Source organism: Myotis yumanensis, unplaced genomic scaffold (assembly GCF_028538775.1).
Source record: "Myotis yumanensis isolate MYYU_CA2020_CCGP unplaced genomic scaffold, mMyoYum1.0.hap1 SCAF_18, whole genome shotgun sequence".
NCBI lineage: Eukaryota > Metazoa > Chordata > Mammalia > Chiroptera > Vespertilionidae > Myotis > Myotis yumanensis.
The window spans coordinates 23,532,339-23,554,862 of NW_027223769.1; the positions used below are offsets into that span (position 1 = coordinate 23,532,339).

General features: G+C 50.6%; 1 protein-coding gene and 1 pseudogene across 8 annotated transcripts in view; both read left to right on the forward strand.

The window, feature by feature from the left end:
* IL34 (interleukin 34) overlaps positions 1–22,524 on the forward strand; it is a 67,467-nt gene that overhangs the window by 40,510 nt on the left and 4,433 nt on the right. For 6 of the 8 annotated variants that reach the window (XM_070398569.1, XM_070398568.1, XM_070398576.1 and 3 more), the window contains 3 exons: positions 11,850–12,000; positions 16,733–17,135; positions 22,298–22,431. In XM_070398569.1, coding sequence (XP_070254670.1) covers positions 17,021–17,135; positions 22,298–22,431 — 249 coding nt within the window. In that variant the 5' untranslated portion in view covers positions 11,850–12,000; positions 16,733–17,020. Of the gene's footprint in view, positions 1–920; positions 1,177–11,849; positions 12,005–16,732; positions 17,136–22,297; positions 22,432–22,524 lie in introns of all 8 variants that reach the window. The other 2 variants (XM_070398570.1, XM_070398575.1) reach the window with 2 other exon arrangements.
* On the forward strand, positions 5,913–7,644 carry LOC138997279 (dnaJ homolog subfamily C member 7 pseudogene; annotated as a pseudogene).

Sequence of the window (22,524 nt, forward strand, 5' to 3'; positions counted from 1 at the left end):
TTGGGATGGGGCTTAGGGAGGGAGGGCCTTTCGGGGTGGCAGGCCAGGTTCTGCTTCTTCATTGGGTGGTAGTTCTAAGGTGTGATTTTCTTATAATAACGTATGTAACCCTACATTTGTTTTTGGTTATGTATCCATGTTTTATTTTAAAACATTTAGACAGCAACGCGTAAAATGTGCAACAGGCTACCTCTTATAGGCAAAAAGAGAGGAACTATAAAAATTATGTTTCTATTTCAAAACATAAAGAATGCAAGGATAAACCAAAAACTAATAAAAATGTTTATCAGGGAGGGAGAAACGGGGGAGAAAGATAGGGACTAGAAGCTAGACCTTTCTGAACATACCTTTGATAGTTTTTACTTTGGCATGATAAAAGGGCTTTATATAATTAAAACACACAACCAATTAACATCCCTAAAAATAAGAGAGAAATGGAAATATAAGATCTTTAAAAAATTTTTATTGATTAATTAGAGAGGGAGATACATCGGTTTGTTGTTCCAGTTATTTATGCATTCATTGGTTGCTTCTTGTAAGTGCCCTAATAGGGGATCAAACTCACAACCTCAATGTATTGGTTCAACACTCTAACCAACTGAGCTACCTGGTGAGAGCTGAAAATATAAGATCTTTTGACTATATATTCCCAGTGGGAATATAACCTAAGATAAAAAGAACCACAGAGAAATCTTACAGGCTTGTCTTATGGTGAAGTTATATTACTGTTACCATTTTGAAACTACTGTACACAGAGAAGGATAATCATCTACGTGTCATTAGGAAACAAGATTTTCAGCACAAGACAAAAGAGATGCAAATAATAACCTAAAGATGTTTTTAAAAACCTTATAATTCTAATGATTTATGTACAAACGAATGACTTATTTTCCTATTTCTAAAAAATATAAATTTCCTAGAGCTGAAAAGGCCCATGCACACTGACACCTGAGGAGTAACGAGACTTAGTATTCAGGCTGTGGTTTCGAAGTACCATTTCCCACTGAAAGGGTTATTTGGAAAAGGAGCTGATTTCAAGTCTGAGACAGAAAATACACGAGAGAAGTGTGGAACCTCCAGTCATACCTGAAAGCGAGGAAGCTATTGAAGACGACCGCACTCATGTCAACAGCACAGGAACCGACGGGAAGGAACTCCCACTAGCCAAGTGATGAGGTAATCCGAGTAGCCCCAACCATGACAAACAGCCACTTTGGAAAACAGCTTGGCAGTTTCTTATTGTTAAAGCTCCAGGGACTTGCACCTGGTTACCTGAGAGAAATGAAACATATGTCCTCAGAACACCTGCATGCAGATGTGGGTCGCAGCCCTACTCACACTTGAAAAACCCTGGTGCAACGGAATGCTATTCAGCAATAGCAGGAAAAGATTCTGTTATAGAAGAATCACAGTAACACATGTAAAAGGAAAGAGAGAGTTAGAAAGTCATCACCTAATGAAATACTGGATCGAGGCTATAGTCATCAGTGTCTGATGACAGGTGAAGGTTGATGGAGAAGTTTATAGTGGGTGGATCAGCAAGAAAGAGCAGACATTAGCTCACTAAAGTGGAACAAGCAGACATTCTGTGCCTCCTGATGTAATGCAATACCTCCTGGGAAAATTATACCTGAGCCCAGTGAAGCTTCTCAATCTGAATATTAGAAATACAGCGATAAATATGTTAAATGACATGCCAGTGATGTAACCCGCCAAATCCGGGATCTGGGGAGTCCATGGACAAGTGACCCAGTTTCTTCAACAACAACAGGAAGGAAAAGTACATTATTATATATTAAAAAGTCTTAAGAATTCACAACACTACAAAGCTACAGAAATCAAGACAGTATGGTATTGGCATAAAGTAGACAAATAGAACAATGGAATAGAATTGAGAATTCAGAAATAAATTCATATCTGTTTATGCCTCTGTGGTCAACTGATTTTTGGTGAACCAAGAGCATTTCCTGGGGAAAAGAAGTCTTTTCAAAGAGTGGTGCTGGGACAACTGGATGTCCACATGCAAAGAATGAAGTTAGGCTTGTATCTCACCCCATAATCATAAATTAATTCCAAAGGGATCAAAGATCTAGGTATAAGAGCTAAAACTATGAGACTCTTAGAATAAAAAAGCATGTATTTATGACCTTGTATTGACAATGACTTCTGAGATACGTCACCAAAAGCACAAGCCACCAAAAAGAGAAGAAAAATATAAATTGGACTTCTTCAAACTTAAAAAATTTTTTACATCAAGGAACACTATCAAGAAAGTGAAAAGACAACCCACAAAATGGGAGAAAATATTTACAAATCATATATCGGAAAAGAGCCTAGTATCCAGAATATACAAAGAACTCTTACAATTCAAAAATAAAAAGATAAACCAGTTAAATTTGGGAAAAGGATTTGAATAGATATTTCTCCAAAGAAGATACACAAATGGCTCATAAGCACATGAAAGGATGCTCAACATTATTAGGCACCAGGAAAACGAAGATCGAACCACAGTGAAATACCATTCACACCCACTACGATGGGTATGACAAAAATGGTGGATAATAGCAAGTGTTGGCGAGGTTGTGGAGAAATCGGAGCCCTCGTACACTGCGGATGAAAATATAAAACGGTATACCTGCTTCGGAAGACAGACTGGCAGCTCCTCAAAAAGTTAAACATAGAGCAACCATGTGACCCAGAAACCCCATTCCTAGGCATATACCAAGAGAATTTAAAACATGTCCACCCTCCAACACCCATTTCTGATAAAAACTCTCAGCAAGGTGGGAATAGAAGGATCATACCTCAACATAATAAAAGCCATATATGACAGGCCCACAGCCAACATCATACTCAATGGACATAAACTAACACCATTTCCCCTAAGAACAGGAACAAGACAGGGATGCCCACTCTCTCCACTCCTGTTCAACACAGTCCTGGAAGTATTAGCCATTGCAATTAGACAAGAAGAAGAAATAAAAGGCATCCAAATTGGAAAAGAGGAAGCAAAACTGTCCTTATTTGCAGACGACATGATATTATACATACAAAACCCTAGAGACTCCATCAAAAAACTACTAGACTTAATACATGAATTTGGCAATGTAGCAGGATACAAAATTAACCCCAAGAAATCTGAGGCATTTCTATACACCAATAGTGAACTTTCAGAAAGAGAGATTATAAAAACAATCCCATTTACCATTGCACCAAAAAAATTAATATACCTAGGAATCAACTTAACTAAAGAGGTAAAAGACCTCTACTCAGAAAACTACAGGACGTTGAAAAAAGAGATAGAGGAAGACATAAAGAGATGGAGGAACATACCATGTTCTTAGATTGGTAGAATCAACATCATCAAAATGTCCATACTACCCAAAGCAATCTATATATACAACGCACTTTCCATTAAAATACCAATGGCCTACTTCAAAGATCTAGAGCGAACTCTCCAAAAATTCATCTGGAATAAAAAAAGACCCCGAATAGCTGTGGCAATCCTGAGAAAGAACAAAGTAGGTGGGATTTCAATGCCAGATATCAAACTGTATTACAAAGCCACTGTTCTCAAAATTGCCTGGTACTGGCACAAGAACAGACATATAGATCAGCGGAACAGAATAGAGAGTCCAGAAATTAGCCCAACCCAATATGCTCAATTAATATTTGACAAAGGAAGCAAGAACATACAATGGAGCCAAGATAGTCTCTTCAATAAATGGTGTTGGGAAAATTGGACAGATATATGCAAGAAAATGAAACTAGACCACCAAATTACACCATACACAAGAATAAACTCAAAATGGATAAAGGGACTTAAATGTATGACAGGAAACCATAAAAATTCTAGAAGAATCCAAAGGCAACAAAATCTCAGACATATGCCAAAGCAATTTCTTCACTGATACAGCTCCTAGGGCAGTTGAAACTAAAGAGAAAATGAACAAATGGGACTACATCAAAATAAAAAGCTTCTGCACAGCAAAAGAAACCATCAACAGAACAACAAGAAAACCCACTGCGTGGGAAAACATATTTGCCAACGTCATATCTGATAAGGGCCTAATCTCCAAAATTTATAGGGAACTCATACAACTTAACAAAAAGAAGATAAACAATCCAATCAAAAAATGGGCAAAGGATCTAAATAGACACCTTTCAAAAGAGGACATTCAGAAAGCCAAGAGACATATGAAAACATGCTCAAAGTCACTAATCATTCGAGAGATGCAAATCAAAACAACAATGAGGTACCATCTCACACCTGTCAGACTGGCTATCATCAACAAATCAACAAACAACAAGTGCTGGAGAGGATGTGGAGAAAAAGGAACGCTTGTGCACTGCTGGTGGGAATGCAGACTGGTGCAGCCACTATGGAAGACAGTATGGAGTTTCCTCAAAAAGCTGGAAATGGAACTCCCATTTGACCCTGTGATCCCACTTCTAGGAATATATCCCAAGAAACCAAAAACACCAATCAGAAAGGATATGTGCACCCCTATGTTCATAGCAGCACAATTCACCATAGCTAAGATCTGGAAACAGCCTAAGTGCCCATCAGTAGATGAATGGATTAGAAAACTGTGGTACATCTACACGATGGAATACTATGCTGCTGTAAAAAAGAAGGAACTCTTACCATTTGCAACAGCATGGATGGAACTGGAGAGCATTATGCTAAGTGAAATAAGCCAGTCAATGAAGGAAAAATACCACATGATCTCACTCATTCATGGATAATAAAGACCATTACAAACTTTTGAACAATAATAGATACAGAGGCAGAGCTGCCTCAAACAGATTGTCAAACTGCAGCGGGAAGGCCAGAGAGAGTTGGGGGGCAGAAGGAGGGGAGTAAGAGATCAACCGGAGGACTTGTATGCATGCATATAAGCATAACTAATGGACATAAGACACTGGGGGGTAAGGGAGGCCAGGGGATTGTCAAGGGTGGGGGGGGTGGGGGAAGGACACATATGTAATACCCTTTGTAATACTTATTATAATATTTTTTTAAAAGAAAAAAAAATAAAACATGTCCACACAAAAACTGGTTCTCAAATGTTGATAGCAATCCTATATAATAAGGAGGGAATATGCAAATTGACTGCCACATCCTCACACAAGTTGGCCGCCACAAGATGGCTGGCAGGGGAGGGCAGTTAGGGGTGACCAGGCCAGCAGGGGAGGGCAGTTAGGGGCGACCGGGCCTGCAGGGGAGGGCAATTAGGGGTGACCAGGCCTGCAGGGGAGGGCAGTTGCGGGGAACTGGGCTGGCAGGGGAGGGCAGTTAGGGGTGAACAGCCTGCAGGGGAGGGAAGTTAGGGGAGGACCAGGCCTGTAGGGGAGGGCAGTTGGGAGGGACCAGGACTGCAGGGGAGGGCAATTGGAGGCAACTGGCCTGGCAGGGGAGGGAAGTTTGGGGTGACTGGCTGGCAGGGGAGGGCAGTTGGGTGTTGATCAGGCTGGCAGGGGAGTGGTTAGGGGGTGATCAGGCTGGCAGGCAGAAGCAGTTAGGGGCAATCAGGCAGGCAGGCAGGCGAGTGGTTGGGAGCCAACAGTCCTGGATTGTGAGGGGGATGTCTAACTTCCAGTTTAGGCCCAATCCCACAGGTCTATGCAAAGAGCAACCTTCCAATCCCACAGGGATCAGGCCTAAACCAGCAGTTGGACATCCCCCGAGGAATCCCAGATTGGAGAGGGTGCAGACTGGGCTAAGGGACAACCCCCCCCCCCCCCCCCCCCCCCGTCCAGTGCATGAATTTTGTGCACTGGGCCTCTAGTATTTTTCTTAATAGCCAAAATATGAAAACAACCTGAATGCCCATCCACTGATGAATGGATAGAGAAAATGTGATCTATCCATACAGTGGAATATTATTTGACAATACTAAAGAGGAATGGAGTACTGGTCCTGGTGGTAAGATAGTGGCCATGGGGTGCATTGTGGTCATGGTGGTGACCAAGTCAGAGCTGCTGGATGACAAAGAAGCAGTCTTTCAAAGAACAAGGAAATGCATATCATGCCAAGAAAGATTACGATGAAGCTTATAACTATTATGTAAGAACCACAGCCATGTTATGGGACTTGAGCAACTTGATGATGCTCAGCAAGTTCTAGGAAGCCCTTGGAGATGCACAGTAGTCAGTAGGGTTGGATGACAGCTGGGTGGGGAAGTCTACCAGAGGGCAAATGCCACCTATGTCTAGGGAGTGGCAATAGCAGCTTGTCAGTTTCCAGAGAGCCCTGGAACTGGATCACAGAAATGCTCAGGCATGGCGGGAGTTTGGGAACGCGAATGCAGTCAAGGACTAGGGGAAAATAGCTGAAATGGATTTAGAGAAGTGGGATTTTTGGAAGGTTGCTCTTTGCATAGACCTGTGCCCTAAAATTTGCCCCTGCCTGCCATTGCTTCAAAATCCTCCAAGCAGAATATTTAGCCATGCTGGGTCATTCTCCAGAAGCACAGTCGGTGGCCGGTGACAATTTTACAAATGGATCCACCAACGTGGATGCTCTGTATGTCCGAGGTCTTTGCCTGTATTACGGAGGCCATATCGAGAAGATGGTTCAGTTTTTTGTACAGGCTCTCAGGATGGCTCCTGACCACGAGAAGGCCTGCGTGGCTTGCAGAAATGCCAAAACACTTAAAGCAAAGAGAGATGGGAATAAAGCATTTAAAGAAGGGAATTGCAAGCTAGCATAGGAACAGTCCATCAAAGTCCTGGGGATAGACCCCAACACTATAAAAACGAATGCTAAATTCTTCTCGGGTACAGTTCATTCCAAGCTTAGGGAACCATATGATGCAATAGAAGACTGCACAGATGCAGGGAAGCTCGGTGGCATGTGTGTGAAAGCCTTCTGGAGAAGAGCTCAGTGCTACATGGACACTGAGGTACATGATCAAGGGTCTGAAGAAGCAGGAGGCCTATGAAAACGTGTATCGGGCAGAGAAAACACACGAACAGGAGCAACTAAAAAATGCACAGCTGGAACTGGAGAAGGATAAAAGGAAAGATCCCTAGCCCTGGCCAGGAAGCAACCAGTGAATTCATATAAAAGTAGAACAATAAATCCATGTTTCTCTCTCCCTCCCCCCCTCCTCTTCCTCTCTCTCTCTCTCTTTCTCTCTCTCTCAACTCAATAAGTAGAAATAAAAAGAGGAAATATTACTACAAGATTCTGGGAGTGGACATGAAAGCCCCTGAGGACAAGATCAAGAACCTTTATAGGAAGTGGACTTTGATGCACCATGTGGCTGGGCACAGCGGAGCCAGTGAGAAGCGCTGGAGCGGGAAGAGGAGAAGTTCAGGGAAGTTGGGGAAGCTTTTACCCTCCTCTCTGATCCCAAGAAAGAGACCCCTATGACAGTGGACGGGACCTGGCTGAGGAGGGCATAGATATAGGTGATTTGATGCAAATATCTTCCAGGCTTTCTTCACTGGTCCTGGGCCTTCAGCTTTGAAGCATCTGGTCCAGGGATTTTTTTTTTCAGTACGACTAAGGCAAGGAAATCATACAGAAGCCAGAGAAACAGACTTGCTCAGTTTGACCTTGAATATGGACGCCATTCACCTGCTCCTGTCCTCTGTCTCCATGCTCTCTCAGTTGGATACCCCGTGTCTGTGTGAGCCACATGGTTGGTTTCATGTGGACTCTCCCCTTGGGTTGCAGAAGGCTACTTTCTCTGTGTGGTCACATGACCTCTGTGGGAGCAGGGAGAGACAGCAAGCCCTTCTTATAGGCACTAATCCCATCATGAGGGCCCCACCCCCATGACTTCATCCAACACTGATTATCTCCCAAAGTTCCCGTTGCCAAATACCATCACACTGGGAGTTAGGGGTTTGACCTGTGGATTTGTGGCGGGGGGAGATACAAACATTCAGTTTATAATGTGCTATAAAACGAATGAAAACATTATGCTCAATGAAAGAAGTAAGTCATAAAGGATCACACATCATATGACTGCATTTGTATGAAATGTCCAGAACAGGCCAACCCATAGAGCAGGTTAGTGGTTGGTTGCCAGGGACTGGGGAACAGGAAATAGACAGTGACTGCTAATGAATACAGAGTTTATTTTTGGGGTGATGAAACCGTTCTGGAATTAGATTGTGGTGATTGTTGCACAACTTTCTGAGTAACTAAAAAAAACACACACAACCTCCCCCCCGCCACACACTATATTGCATGCTTTGAAATGCTGAATTTTATGTCGTTGAGCTATATCTTAATTTTTTTTAAAAGGAAAAAGATGTAAAAGACATCAATCAAGAGCACTAGGTGAGCCACCTTGTGGGGCTCTTGATTCCGTCATCTTATAAGAAATGTCCAAACTTGCAGAGATTTTTTTTAGGTTTATTTGAGTCAAGCTGACAATTGCCAGGATTGAGAAAACGCTCTGGAGAATGGCAGTTTTACAGCTTATTTTATTTTATTATTATTTTTTAAAATATATTTTTACTGATTTCAGAGAGAAATGGAGAAGGAGTGATAGAAACATCAGTGATAAGAGAGAATCATTGATCAGCTGCTTTCTGCACACCTCCTACTGGGGATCGAGCCCACAACCCAGGCATGTGCCCTTGAACAGAATTGAACCCAGGACCCTTCAGTCCATGGGCCGATGCTCTATCCACTGAGCCAAACTGGCTAGGGCTGCAGCTTATTTTATATATTAGAATACAAGGAGGAGTCAAAAGGAGGAGGGGTTAATATGGAGTCGGTTGGTGGTAGATTAAGGGGGCAGGAGAAAGCAAAGCAGGGAAATCTCTGCGGTTGGATAAAAAGGCAAAAGAGAGAACAACACTTCTTTTACACTGGTGGGTGCGGGCAGTTAATGATTGACATTTACAGCACATAGAGGTGGAATTCGAGGAACAAGATAACAATGAGGGGTCTGAGGCCTGGTGATTGGAGAAGGAGATTACGCAGACATCTCAGAAGTATGTTATCTTAGTTGCAAAAAGGCAAAACACAGGTTCACTTAAGGTAAAGGTTGACCTTCGTCAAGGGACCTGCATGCCCAGGTGTGACTACCTGCATGACCTGCTTTTAGTTAGAAATGTTTATGTTTAGACCATTTCATGTGGTTACTCTCGGTTTCTGAGTTTGTAGGGCCCATTCTGCAGGCCTCCCCTGAGCTTGTCAGGTTTAGTATGTGGCCCCTTTTTCATCCACAATTCGAACAAAAGCAACTTTAAAAAAGGACATTTAAAAAAATAATCAGGAAAAATTGAACATAGATTCTATATTAGATTATATAAGGAATTATTGACTTGAGAATGTGCAATAATAGTAGTGTAATTATATATTTTTAAAAATCTTGCCCTAGCTGGTTTGGCTCAGTGGATAGAGCGTCGGCCTGCGGACCCAATAAAAATATATTTAAACAAAACAAAACAAAAAAGCAAATATCCTTACATACTGGTAAAATGGAATGTCTGAAAGTTGCTTTAAAATACTCTAGGGCAGTGATGGCGAACCTATGACACGCGTGTCAGAGGTGACACGCGAACTCATTTTTTTCGTTGATTTTTCTTTGTTAAATGGCATTTAAATATATAAAATAAATATCAAAAGTATAAATCTTTGTTTTACTATGGTTGCAAATATCAAAAAATTTCTATATGTGACACGGCACCAGAGTTAAGTTAGGGTTTTTCAAAATGCTGACAGGCCGAGCTCAAAAGGTTCGCCATCACTGCTCTAGGGAGCCCTCGCTGGTTTGGCTCAGTGGATAGAGCGTCGGCCTGTGGACTGAAGGGTCCCAGGTTCGATTCTGGTCAAGGGCACATGCCTGGGTTGCAGGCTTGATCTCTAGTAGGGGATGTGTAGGAGGCAACCGATCGGTGATTCTCTCATCATTGATGTTTCTCTCCCTTCCTCTCTGAAATCAATAAAAATATATTTAACAAATACTCTAGGGAAAAAATTGGGGGGAAATGGGTGAAACAGGAATGTCAGAGGATTGATTTTTTTTAAAAATTGATTTTAGGAAGGAAGGAAGGGAGGAAGGGAGAGAGAGACAGAGAGGGAGGGGAACATAGCTTTATTGTTCCACTTATTTATGCTTCTTGTATGTGCCCTGTCCAGGATCAAACCCACAACCTTGATGTATCTGGATGACGCTCTAACCAACTGAGCTACCCGGCCAGGGCTGATGATTTTTGAAACTGAGTAATGGTCATAGGGGGGGGCCACTACATGAGTCTGCCATTACAATTTGAATACTAAAAGGTTTTATAGAATAATTCAAGTGTGGCCGAGGAAAAAAAGAACATCTTGATTAGCACTGAATTCCAGAAAGTTGCTCTTCCAAGAGGAGCTTCTGGCTGGGCCTAGGGCAGCGCTAGCACCTTTGTCCCCGGAGACCTCCTGACCTGGGCCGGAGCTTCATTCTGAGGCGCTGAGTCCCCTGAGCCACCCCCAGAGGAGGCTTTGGGTTGGAATCGATCTGGCTCCTGACAGGCCATTTGCAGACATGGGCCGTTCCCATGCTGCGGAGATTAGCTTTTGCTGTGTAACAAACTACCCCGGAGCTTAGTGGCTTAAAGCAAACATTGAATCTTTCTCAAGATTCTGTGTGGTGGCTGGGCTTCTGGGCTGACGTGCCTGGGGCCAGCTGGTCTCACTCACATGCTGGGGACCTCGGCAGCACCTCCTCTAGGAGGCGGGAGGTGTTTCCAAGACTCGGAGAGAGGACAAGCCTCAAGGCACAGGCACATCCATAGGTGAGAACGCGTCCCAAGGCCACGCCCAGGGTCACGGGCTGGAGAAACAGGGACTCCTTTACAGCGAGGACTTGTTCTGAAGGGCAGCCAAGGGCGCGAGCATTCTGACCCAGAGCACTTCTCTGATGAGACCAACTCCACCAACGTGGCCAAGGGAGGGCCCTGTGCTATTCAGGTGCCCCAGGTTTCGCGTCGTCTTTCCACGTATAGAACAGAGGAGGTGGGTGAAATTTTACTCAGAAATACAGACCCTGGGCTAGTGGAATTCACCAGAGTAATTCATTCCTGTTTCTGCTTTTGTCTGTCTCCCTTTTCCCGTGGCCTAAACTCAGTCCTACTTTCCTTCCACCTCCTCTTGACTAGACCATCTGTGACTCACTCTTGGTGGCGGCTCACTGTCCCTCCCCACGTTCTCAGAGGACAGAGTGGCTTGATGCACAGGAGGAGGGGGAAGTTGGGCGTGTGGCCTGGGGCCAGCTGCCTCCCCCGTGAGACCTTGTTTCCTCATCTCGAGGATGTGGGGGTTGCATGGAATGCCTCAGAGGCCCCTGCGGCCCAGCTCTGCTCGCAGGGAAGTGGTCAGGCTGGAGCAGGTGGTCCAGTGCTGTGTCCCTTGGGCCTCCGGTCAGGCCTGGCCACTCTGGGGAGAAGAATGCTCTGTGTGGGTGTAATAGATTGGTTGCAGAAGTGGCCCCAATTCTTCACGTGCACACCCCATCCATGCCTTTTGCAATGATGCTCTGCAGCTCCTTTCATCAAGAATAGAGCGTCGGCCTGCGGACTGAAGGGTCCCAGGTTCGAGTCCGGTCAAGGGCACATGCCCTGGTTGCGAACTCAATCCCCAACTGGGAGTGTGCAGGAGGCAGCTGATCAGTGATTCTCTTTCATCATTGAGGTTTCTATCTCCCTCTCCTTCTCCCTTCTTCTCTGAAGTAAAAAAAAAAAAAAAAAGAAAAAGAAAAAAAAAGAAATGGAGTCCGTGTACCCCCACTCCCTTCCCCTGCCAGTCTGCTTTGGTGGATAGTATGTGGTAGAAGTGATGGTGTGATTGTCCTATGCCTCGGCCTTCAGGCCATTTACTCATTTGCTCTCTTTCTTAGAATCCTGCCTCTGTCACAAGAACACACTTAGGTTAGCCTGCTGGAAGGGAGTCATCCCAGCTGAGGCACCGAGACCAGCCAGCACTCTGCCAGCCTACCAGCGTGAGTGAGCCCAGGCTAGATCAGCCTAACCCAGCCCAGCCCAACCCAGGTAGGTGAGTCCCAGCCAATCTGTAGATTTGTGAAAAATAAGAAATGATGGGTGTTTCAGCCACTATAGTTTTGGGGGTTGTTGCACAGCTGATAGAGTGTGTGTGTGTGTCCTAAACAGAACCCTGTATCTCCTTGTCAGGCTGGACTGGCTCTGGGTTTAGCTGCTGGACTCTAGTCTGGTTCCTGGCTCCTGCACCTCGGAGGTGGAGCCGCTAGGAGGGGCAGGTGGCTTGGGGAAGGAGGGAAGAACGAAGGCCCGGAGAGCAGGCCTTTGCTGCCTAACCTGAATGAACATGGCAGTGTAGTTGCTGCCCTGAAATGCCTTTTTGAAAAGTCTAGTTTTATATTTTTATTTTTTAAAAAAATATTTTTATTGATTTCAGAAAAGAAAGGAGAGGGAGAGAGAGATAGAAACATCAATAATGAGAATCATTGATTGACTGCCTCCTGCACTCCCCCTACTGGGGATCGAGCCCACAACCCCGGGCATGTGCCCTTGACCAGAATCGAACCCAGGACCCTTGAGTCCACAGGCCAATGCTCTATCCACTGAGCCACACCGGCTAGGGCATAAGTCTAGTTTTATATCTTTAAATCAAAATTATACCTGCACCTGAACTACAGAATCAAATAGTCCAGGAGGACCCTGTTATGAACAACAGCAGGCTTCTGTCTGCTCCCTCCTCCCCACTTCCTGCTCCCCAGACTCAGGACTTTCACTTTTTCAAAAAGCAATGCGTGTATTTCTCCTTCTACATAACGCGCTCATGTTGCCACGTCTTCCTTCGAGGCATCACCCGTTGGCTTCCCACCGGGGGAGAGTTCGCCCCCGTCACCCGATTCCCTCCTTACACACCGCTGCCTCGCCAGCTCCTTGACCTCCCAGCTCCCTTGAGCCGTGATTCTGTTACGTTAACGTTCACTTCTTACTTGCTCCTGCGACTTTGCTCTTCACAAATGACTTGGGCAACATCATGGTCCAACTTGTGCTTTCTTACACAGCTTTCCCTGCACGGCTTCCCAACAGCTGTGCTAGGCCCCAGGGGTGGGTTGGGGGTGGGTGGCTCTGGCTCCTGGGTCATTAGGTAACTCCCTCTTGTGTCCTCCTTGGCTTTGCTACGTCCCCCTGCCCCTCCCCCTCATTTCAGGGGGCTCAAAGGGAGGGTGTAACCACAGATGGAGCCCAGGACTCTGTGCCGTGGCGGGAAGGCGACCGAGACCCCGTTCCTCCCTTTCTCAGCTTCTCCATCAGGGCCTGGTGGTCCAGGATTTGTGGTCCCGGGTGGGGCTCAGCACTGGGGCCTTTCCGGGAGGTTTCTGAGTGAGGAGGCTGCCAGGGGTGTTGTGGGGTGTGGACGGGGCACAGAGCCTGACGTGCATGTGGTTGGTGAGGTCTGGGCTGAGGGATGCTCCAGCCGTGGAGCAGGACAGGACAGGAGACCATTGCCTGGACCCCCGCGGTCACACCCCGCATTCACACCCCGTGGTCAGCACCCCACAGTCACACCCCGCGGTCAGCACCCCGAGGTCACACCCCACGGTCAGCATGCAGAGCTCTGATGTTCTGAGGACTGAGGAGCACATTCAAGTTACAGATCCGCCCGAGAGAAATGGAAACTCCCAGCCCCACCCAAACCTGTGTGCAGAGGCTTGTGGGGGTTTCATTCATAATTATCAAAAATTCAAAAAAGCCAGACGCCCTGCCACTGGTGGATGGACAAACAAACAGCAATTTGGCCGTACAATGGCATACTCAGCCAGGAAAAGGAGCAAACCACCAATACACACAATTCCCTGGCTAAACCCACGTGCCCGGTGAAAGGAGCCTGATGCAGAAGGTACCTGGCAGCCGGGGAAAGGAACCTGACCGCGGGCACCCGGGGGGAGGTGCCTGACCGCGGGCACCCGGGGGAGGTGCCTGACCGCGGGCACCCGGGGGGGGTGCCTGACCGCGGGCACCCGGGGGAGGTGCCTGACCGCGGGCACCCGGGGGGAGGTGCCTGACCGCGGGCACCCGGGGGGGGGTGCCTGACCGCGGGCACCCGGGGGGGGGTGCCTGACCGCGGGCACCCGGGGGGGGTGCCTGACCGCGGGCACCCGGGGGAGGTGCCTGACCGCGGGCACCTGGGGGGGGGGTGCCTGACCGCGGGCACCCGGGGAAAGGAGCCTGACCGCCCGGGGAAAGGAGCCTGACCGCGGGCACCCGGGGGGAGGTGCCTGACCGCGGGCACCCGGGGGGGGGGTGCCTGACCGCGGGCACCCGGGGGGGGTGCCTGACCGCGGGCACCCGGGGGAGGTGCCTGACCGCGGGTACCCGGGGGGGGGTGCCTGACCGCGGGCACCCGGGGGAGGTGCCTGACCGCGGGCACCCGGGGGGGGTGCCTGACCGCGGGCACCCGGGGAAAGGAGCCTGACCGCGGGCACCCGGGGAAAGGAACCTGACCGCGGGCACCCGGGGGGGGGGTGCCTGACCGCGGGCACCCAGGGGAGGTGCCTGACCGCGGGCACCCGGGGGGGGGTGCCTGACCGCGGGCACCCGGGGGGGGGGTGCCTGACCGCGGGCACCCGGGGGGAGGTGCCTGACCGCGGGCACCCGGGGGAGGTGCCTGACCGCGGGCACCCGGGGGGGGTGCCTGACCGCGGGCACCCGGGGGAGGTGCCTGACCGCGGGCACCCGGGGGTGGGTGCCTGACCGCGGGCACCCGGGGAAAGGAGCCTGACCGCGGGCACCCGGGGAAAGGAGCCTGACCGCGGGCACCCGGGGGAGGTGCCTGACCGCGGGCACCCGGGGGCGGGGTGCCTGACCGCGGGCACCCGGGGGGGGGGTGCCTGACCGCGGGCACCCGGGGAAAGGAGCCTGACCGCGGGCACCCGGGGGGGGTGCCTGACCGCGGGCACCCGGGGGGGGGGTGCCTGACCGCGGGCACCCGGGGAAAGGAGCCTGACCGCGGGCACCCGGGGGGAGGTGCCTGACCGCGGGCACCCGGGGGGAGGTGCCTGACCGCGGGCACCCGGGGGGAGGTGCCTGACCGCGGGCACCCGGGGGGAGGTGCCTGACCGCGGGCACCCGGGGGGGGGTGCCTGACTGCGGGCACCTGGCAGCCAGGAAAAGGTGCAGCTGCCCGGCAGAGGCTGGGGTGGGAGGGAGGCTGACTACACAGTGGCCAGAGGGAATTTTCTGGGCGGATGGAAATATTCTATATCTTGGTTATTGTAGTGGTTATACAACTCTATGAATTTGTCTAAACTCAGATTTGTACACTAAAAACGGTGAATTTTACTATCTGTAAATTATACCTCAATACACCTTAAACATTTAAGCTAAGGATAGCAGAAGTGTCAGTAAGGTGGGTGTCCATGGTGACACTGCAATATCCGGGATCAGAGGAGCAGTTGAGATCTGGGGGTGACTTCACACGGAGGGCGAACGGAGGCCTGTGTTCTGTGTGTGAGTCCCTGCCTGCCTGCTGGGAAACCCCGAGCCACAATGGAGAAGACCCCCAAATCATACTTTCCCCTCCTGCCAACAGCTGTGGCCTTTTCCCCGACCAGAGGGGAAACAGAGAGCGGGCCAGGACATGGAACAGAGAGAACTGAGTCAGAGACTGAATTTCAGAGCTGGCTCTGTCGCCGGCCAACTCAGCCTCTCAAAGCTTTCGTTTCCTCATCTGCAAAACGGGGACAGTGGCCGGCACCTGGCAGAGTCCAGTGAGGGAGAGATGAGATGAGATGAGATGAGATGAGATGAGATGAGATGAGAGATGGCATGAGAGCGCCAAGCCCAGTGCCCAGCTGAGAAGGGCTTCCTGACACACGTGGGCGTCGCCTTGCAGGAGAGGCCACCAGCAGGCCTGGCTTGAATTCTTGTTGCACTTCTGACAAGCTGTGTGACCTGGGACAAGTGTCTTAACCTCTCTGGGCCCTGACTTCTTCACCGATAAAATGATCATATGTTTTTTGGCCCCATAAGATTGTTGTAAGGATTCAATGAATACAAAGGCCTTAACCTGGGCCTAGCATGTAGTGAGCACTCAGGAAGAGCTATCCCATTATTATCATAGGGTTGCTAAATTTAGCAAATAAAAATATGGGACTGCTAACTTAATTTGGAATTGCTGGTAAACAATGAATTTCTTTTTTTTTTTTTTAGTATAAGTATGTCCCACGCAGGCTTTGGGACATACGTATACTAACAAGTATTCATGACATAATTATACTAAAAAATATGTGTTGTTTGTCTGAAATTAAAATTTAAGTGAGCAATCTATTGAGAGGGGACCCAAATTCGGGGTACGAGGAGAATGGGACTAAACCTGAAGGTGAGTCGAGGGGTGAATTATTTCTATTTTCGCCTCCCTGCAGCCCGCGTCATTCAAATACGTTACCTTCAAACCTCACCTTCTTCCGGAAGCTCCCTTGATGGAACTCGGGCAGCCCTTCCTTCTCGGTCCTGCTTTTGTTCAGGCTGCCGGCCGATGTCATCCTAGCTCATGCCTGGGCCGGTGCTGCCCTACGGGTGTCCTGAAGTCACTTCTTGTGTGCGAGCTTGTGGCGGAGTAGCAGCCGCCAGGGCGAGCAGGGCCAGCAGGGCGAGCGCCTCCGGCCTTTCCCGGGCCCTCGGGGCAGTGGGTGCAGCACCCACGGCAGGCAGGCTCGCGTGCCTGGGGCTGATGGCTGAGTGGCAGCGCTGCTCTTACATAATTGGTTTCTCTCCTCCTTTCTCTTTCCAGAGCCAGATTTCACACTGAGCAGCTGCAGACGGAGAAATCAGAGAAAGCACAACCAGCCTCGGATTCCGAGGAGCCTGCCGGGCGCTCCGCCTGCTCCGGAGGGAAGCCCTGAGGCTGCTCTCTCGGGCCAGGTCTCCACTGCCATGGAACCCGCAGCCGCCACCCCCCGGCTGCCCTCCGCACTGCCGGGCAGATAAGGGTGGCGCTGCCCCAGGAGCACCTGCGACCCTGCCAGGCCATCCTCCCTGGCCAGCCCTTCTTCCGCTTTGGGCCACCTGTGCTGACCTGATGCCATGTAGGCCCCCTCGGGCCTCTGGGGACAGACACACCACCGGGGACGCCGCCTCTGCAGCCTGGGGGACCCTGCGCACCACCATGCCCCGGGGATTCGCCTGGCTCCACTGTGAGTACTGGGGGGTCCGGCGGTGGGTGGGGGGTGAGGACTGCCCCAGGCAGGTCTTGGCCCAGAACCAGGCTCTGCCGTAACCATAGCAACTGGGCCATTCTTGCTGGTGAGAAGTTGAGATGCTTCCCAGCCTAGTGCAGTGCCCTCGGGGCTCCCCGGCCCGCCCTCCACCCCATCTCCAGCTGACCCCGCTCAGGCGCCTGGCGGGTGTGAGTCATGCGCTGGGTGGGCGTCCGCAGTGGTGGCCGTGCGCAGGCCTGGGGGGGTCGGTGGCAGCAGTACCTTCCCAGACTCGTGGTGCTAGGAGTACCTCGGGCGGTGAGGGGGTGGGGGGGGGGGACCAAGGGGGCAGAGAGAGGGTTTCTTGCTGCCCTGGGTGTGGCCAGCAGGCGGTGGGGGTTTGTGACAGTGTCTGGTCCCCCAGACACGTGGGAGACGTGCGGCCGGTGCCTCAGAAGGCAGCTGGTTTCTCCGTGAGGAACAGAATTAAAAGGCGGAGGGGGAGCAGTTTGTTGGGGAAAAGAAAAATAAGTTGAAATGAGGACAGAAAGAAAGGGCCTAGAAACCTCTCGAGCTGCTGGCGGGGGGCCCACCCAACCAGGATCCCTGCAGACTCTGAGAGTCAGTGTGAGTGAGTCGAACTCAGCACGTGTTTCCGGTGCCTCCCATGTGCCCGCACGGGTAGGCCCCGGGAGCTGTGTGCTGCACGGACAAGGTCGGGACTTGACCCTTCGAGGAGCTGGCAGAGGAGTTGGGTCCAATCCGGCCCTCGTGGAAGGATCTTGCAAAGGGTCAGAGCTCTTAGAACAGTGGGGGGACAGAGACCGCGCGTTCTGGATGTTTCCAGGCCGTGAGGAGCAGGCGGAGCCGCATGGGTGAGAAGCCACTTGAAATGTCTGGACGGTGGGCAGTGTCCAGGCAGGTGGCCGGGTAGAGGGACCCGCGTGAGCAAAGGCTCAGCTGGCCGGAGAGAGGCGGATGGAGAGCTGGTTCGTGAGAGCAGGGGCTGCTGGAGGCTCATGGCCCGGCCTGGGGGTGGGGCCGTGACAGGGTCCGCTGCTTTTGGAAGAGGAACCTGGCGGGACTTGCAGGAGCTGCTGTTGCAAACTTCTGGACAGGAAGTGATGAGACCAGTTCCGGAGACAGACGGGAGTGAGGATGGGAGGGCGTGGCATAGGGGACAAGGCTGGGGAGGCAGCTGGCGGGACTGGGTGTGGAGAGGGTTGGGATGCAGACGGGGCCTGCGGAGGGGCTGGGCTTAAAACAGCAGAAATTCATTCTGTCTCCGCACCAGAGGCCAGAGGCCTGAAGTCAAGGTGTGGCCGGGCCACTCTCCCCCTGAGGGCTCCGGGGAGGACCCTCCCTGCCTCTTCCCCCCTCTGGTGGCTCCTGGGGTTCCTTGGCTGGTGACAGCGTCACCCCAGCCCTGCCTTCACATGGCCTTTTCCTCTGTGTGCCCCCGCCCCCCTCTTCATTTAGGGTCGGCCTTCATTACATCTGCAGATTCTGTTTCCAAATAAGCTTGCATCTGAGGTTCTGGGTAAATAACATTTTTGGGGTGCTGTATGCCCCCCTGCACATGGTGGTGGACACACCCTATTTATGCACCAATGGGCTGCACCCCGGGAACAATGGCAAGGGCGAGGGGCCCCTCCTCACGCTGCCCTTTCTCCAGAGTCCTCTCTGTCCTTTCGGCCCAGGCCTGGTACCTCTGGAGGGGTGGGCAAGGCGGGTCTCTCAACCAGGACCAGGTGTGCCCGGCTGTGGGGCTCTCGGGGTGCTGTCCCTGCCCGGGCACCTGTTTGCTGGCCTGTTTCCGGGGTGGAGGCAGCAGAAAAGAAGCTTGAAATTGGAAATGGACAGCCGACTTGGAGGAAGGCCGTCTGGGGGGCAGAGCCCCTGTGGACAGGGTTCTGGCTCGGCCCCGGGTGCCAGGCTGGGAGGCGCTGGCGCGCTGAGACTCAGTCCCGACTACGAGCCCACAGTTGCCAGGCCCTGGAGGCTCTGGACCGGGACACAGCTGGGGCAGCTGGGGCAGGACGTGGGGTGAGGAGAGCAGCCAGTGCTGACTGCCACCTGGGGAAGAAGACCCAGTGTGGACAGATGCTGACTTTTAAAGAAAAGATGGGAATTCAGGTTTTTAGGTGAAATCTCTGTGAACCAGATGTGGGCCTTGGGACACCAGTTTGCAGCTGCCGCTCTAGGTCAGCGGTTCTCAACGTGTGGTCCCCAGACGGCCGGCAGTGTCACCTGGGCGCTGTTAGAAATGCCAGGTCTCGGGCCCCACCCTGACCTGCGGAGTCAGACCCTCGGGTGGGGCCCTGCCTGCTACCCTTCCCCTGCTCGAGGGGAACCCCAAACAAGCCCGGGGTGTGGTTACCAAGTCATGTGTTTACATACTAGGGGCTAAGCTGTCTGGTGACGATCATAAGTGAATGGACAGGTGGTGCCAGAGACCAGGATTGGTGGGGGCTGGTGGAGGCAGGGAAGACCCTGGGGAGGGCAGCGGTCAGGGTGATGGTCTGCAGTGTGAGAGGATACCCAGGGCAGCGACAAAGCGTGAGCAAAACCTGAGGCAGGAATGGCCTTGACCTGCGGGGATGCCAAGCTGAGAAGGTCAGGGTCAAGGACTTAGAGACAAGACCGGAAGCAAGCTGGTTCTGTTTGTGTTGATCTAGTTCCTTTGTCCAAATACTGGTTTGAGCACCTGGGGAGAGAAAGAAAGAGAGCGAGGGAGCGTAGGATGGGTGACAAACGTGCAACCTTGTGAACAATGTGGTGGTCAGGGTTCCTCGAGGGGAAGGGCTGGTGGCCCGGTGGCCCGGTGGCCCTTGTGGGGCACAGGGTTTGAGTGGACCTCAAGGCGCTCCTGGTGAGGGGCCCACAGGAGCAGAGGCCTGGCGGCGGGATGAGGACGCAGGGAGGTGACGGTGAGCAGGCCCAGGCGAGTAGGGTTTGGGGACAGGTCTTCCTAAGGACCAGGAAGGTGAGTGGGGAACGTCCGTCAGTAACGCCTCCGCCTAACCAGGGTGGGTCCAGGAGAGGACTCAGCCCGCCTGGCTGATTTTTGGAGAAAAAGAAAAAGAAGATGCCCTGACTGGTTTGGCTCAATGGATAGAGCGTCGGCCTGGGGACTGAAGGGTCCCAGGTTCGATTCCGGTCAGGGACATGTACCTTGGTTGCAGGCACATACCCAGTGGGGAGTGTGCAGGAGGCAGCTGGTCGATGTTTCTCTCTCATCGATGTTTCTGACTCTCTGTCTCTCTCCCTTCCTCTCTGTAAAAAATCAATAAAATATATTTAAAAAAAAAAAAAAAAGAAAAAAAAAAAAAAAAAGAAAAAGAAGAAAAGAAAAGATTGCTTCTGACCATAACAATAATAGCCACTGACTGTAGAAGATAAACTATATCCTGTAAAGCATAAAGAACATAATTTGGGACAGTTCTTCCCACCACACTTGCTATGCAGGCAGACGTGTAATGAACAGAATTCAAGTCATGTTTGAATTATAGCCTCAGACAGAGTATTGGGTCATGCTTTAAAGAAAACTTCCTCCAGCATATCCTGGGCACTTTTCTTACCACATAAACATGTCAGAAAGCATTCTTTCACAATGTGACTTTTATTGGCTACAGTAAGTGTTATTAAACATTCAGGTCACTATTATGAAATAATGCTGCCATGGAAGTCTTTGTCTGTAAATCTTTTGGTTTACAGCTCTCTTTTTTGTTTTCTTTTGGGTTTCTTCCTAGAAATGAATTTAACATGTCAAAGGGTGTGGACATTATTAATTCCATTAATAACAAAGGTTGCCAGCCGAAACCGGTTTGGCTCAGTGGATAGAGCGTCGGCCTGCGGACTGAAAGGTCCCGGGTTCCATTCTGGTCAAGGGCATGTACCTGAGTTGCGGGCACATCCCCAGCAGGGGATGTGCAGGAGGCAGCTGATTGATGTTTCTCTCTCATCGATGTTTCTAACTCTCTATCTCTCTCCCTTCCTCTCTGTAAAAAATCAATAAAAATATATTTAAAAAAAAAAAAAAAGGTTGCCAAATTGCTCTCTAGGACAAGAGTACTTACTACTTTTGCCAGCACCAACTGCTATTACAATAAAATTAAACAAACAAAACCATTTTCCATTTTGATAGGTGAAATGTGATTATTTTCATGTGAATGTCCTTACCTTTAAAAAAATATATTTTTATTGATTTCAGAAAGGAAGGGAGAGAGAGAGATCGAAACATCAATGATGAAAGAGAATCATTGATCGGCTGCCTCCTGCACACCCCGCATTGGGGATCGAGCCCACAACCCTGGCATGTACCCTTGACTGGAATCTAACCTGGGACCCTCCAGTCTGCAGGCTGCCGCTCTATCCACTGAGCCAAACCAGCTAGGACCTGAATGTCCTTATCTTTATTAGTGAGGTTGATTTTTTTGGACACGTCTCTTGTCCATTTATATTTTGTTCTTTCTGCTCTGATTGATGTAGCTGTTGTTCATATATATATATATATATATATATATATATATATATATATATATATATTTTTTTTTTTTGCAAATCCTCCTAGAGATTTTTGGTAAGTCAGCTCAGTTACAGGAAATCACACAGGCTATTTTTGAAGTCACAGCGACCCCCAGTGGTAAAGGCTGGTAACATCCAGAAGGCGGCAGCTCATTCGTTGGCAGGGAGTGTGAGGAACCACCTGAATGAGGTTCGCTTAGCATCCAGAATGAGCAAACCAGGTGGGCCCCTGCAATCCCACTGGTGCATCCAACCGAGATGGACGCCAAGGTCAGGTAGGCAGGAGGAAAATGGTCACCAGGAGTCATGTCTAGGGTTGGAACTGGAACTGACGTCTCCTGAACCCCCAGCTGGAAAAGGCAGCAACAGGCTTTGGAAACAGGTCCGCGCTGCAGGCGGTGCTGAGGTGGCCCGGCAGGGAGGGGGTGCCTGCCTTGTGGGGAGGAGACGGAGACTAGCCTCAGGGGCTGGCTTCCGGCCAGGAGCAGACAGGCTGGATGGCTCCTTCCCGCCTGGCCTCGCCCCCACCCCTCCCGCCTCGCCCACGGGGACTGGTGACCGGGAAGAGGGAGGGCTGGGCAGTGTGGCAGCGGGCAGGCTGCTCACGTGTTCCTGTTGGGCACGGTCCACAGATCTCGGCATCCTCCTCGGCATGGCCTTGGGGAACCAGGACCTGGAGGTGTGGCCCCTGACCCAGAGCAAGGAGTGCGCCCTCACTGGCATCCTGAGGGAGAGGCTGCAGTACAAGAACCGCCTTCAGTACATGGTAACCCTGGGGCCCCCGCCGTGGCCCCCAACCCAAGCCCCTTGGCTGATGGGACGGCGGGGCCTGGACCTTCGGGGTCCCTCCTTGGACCTG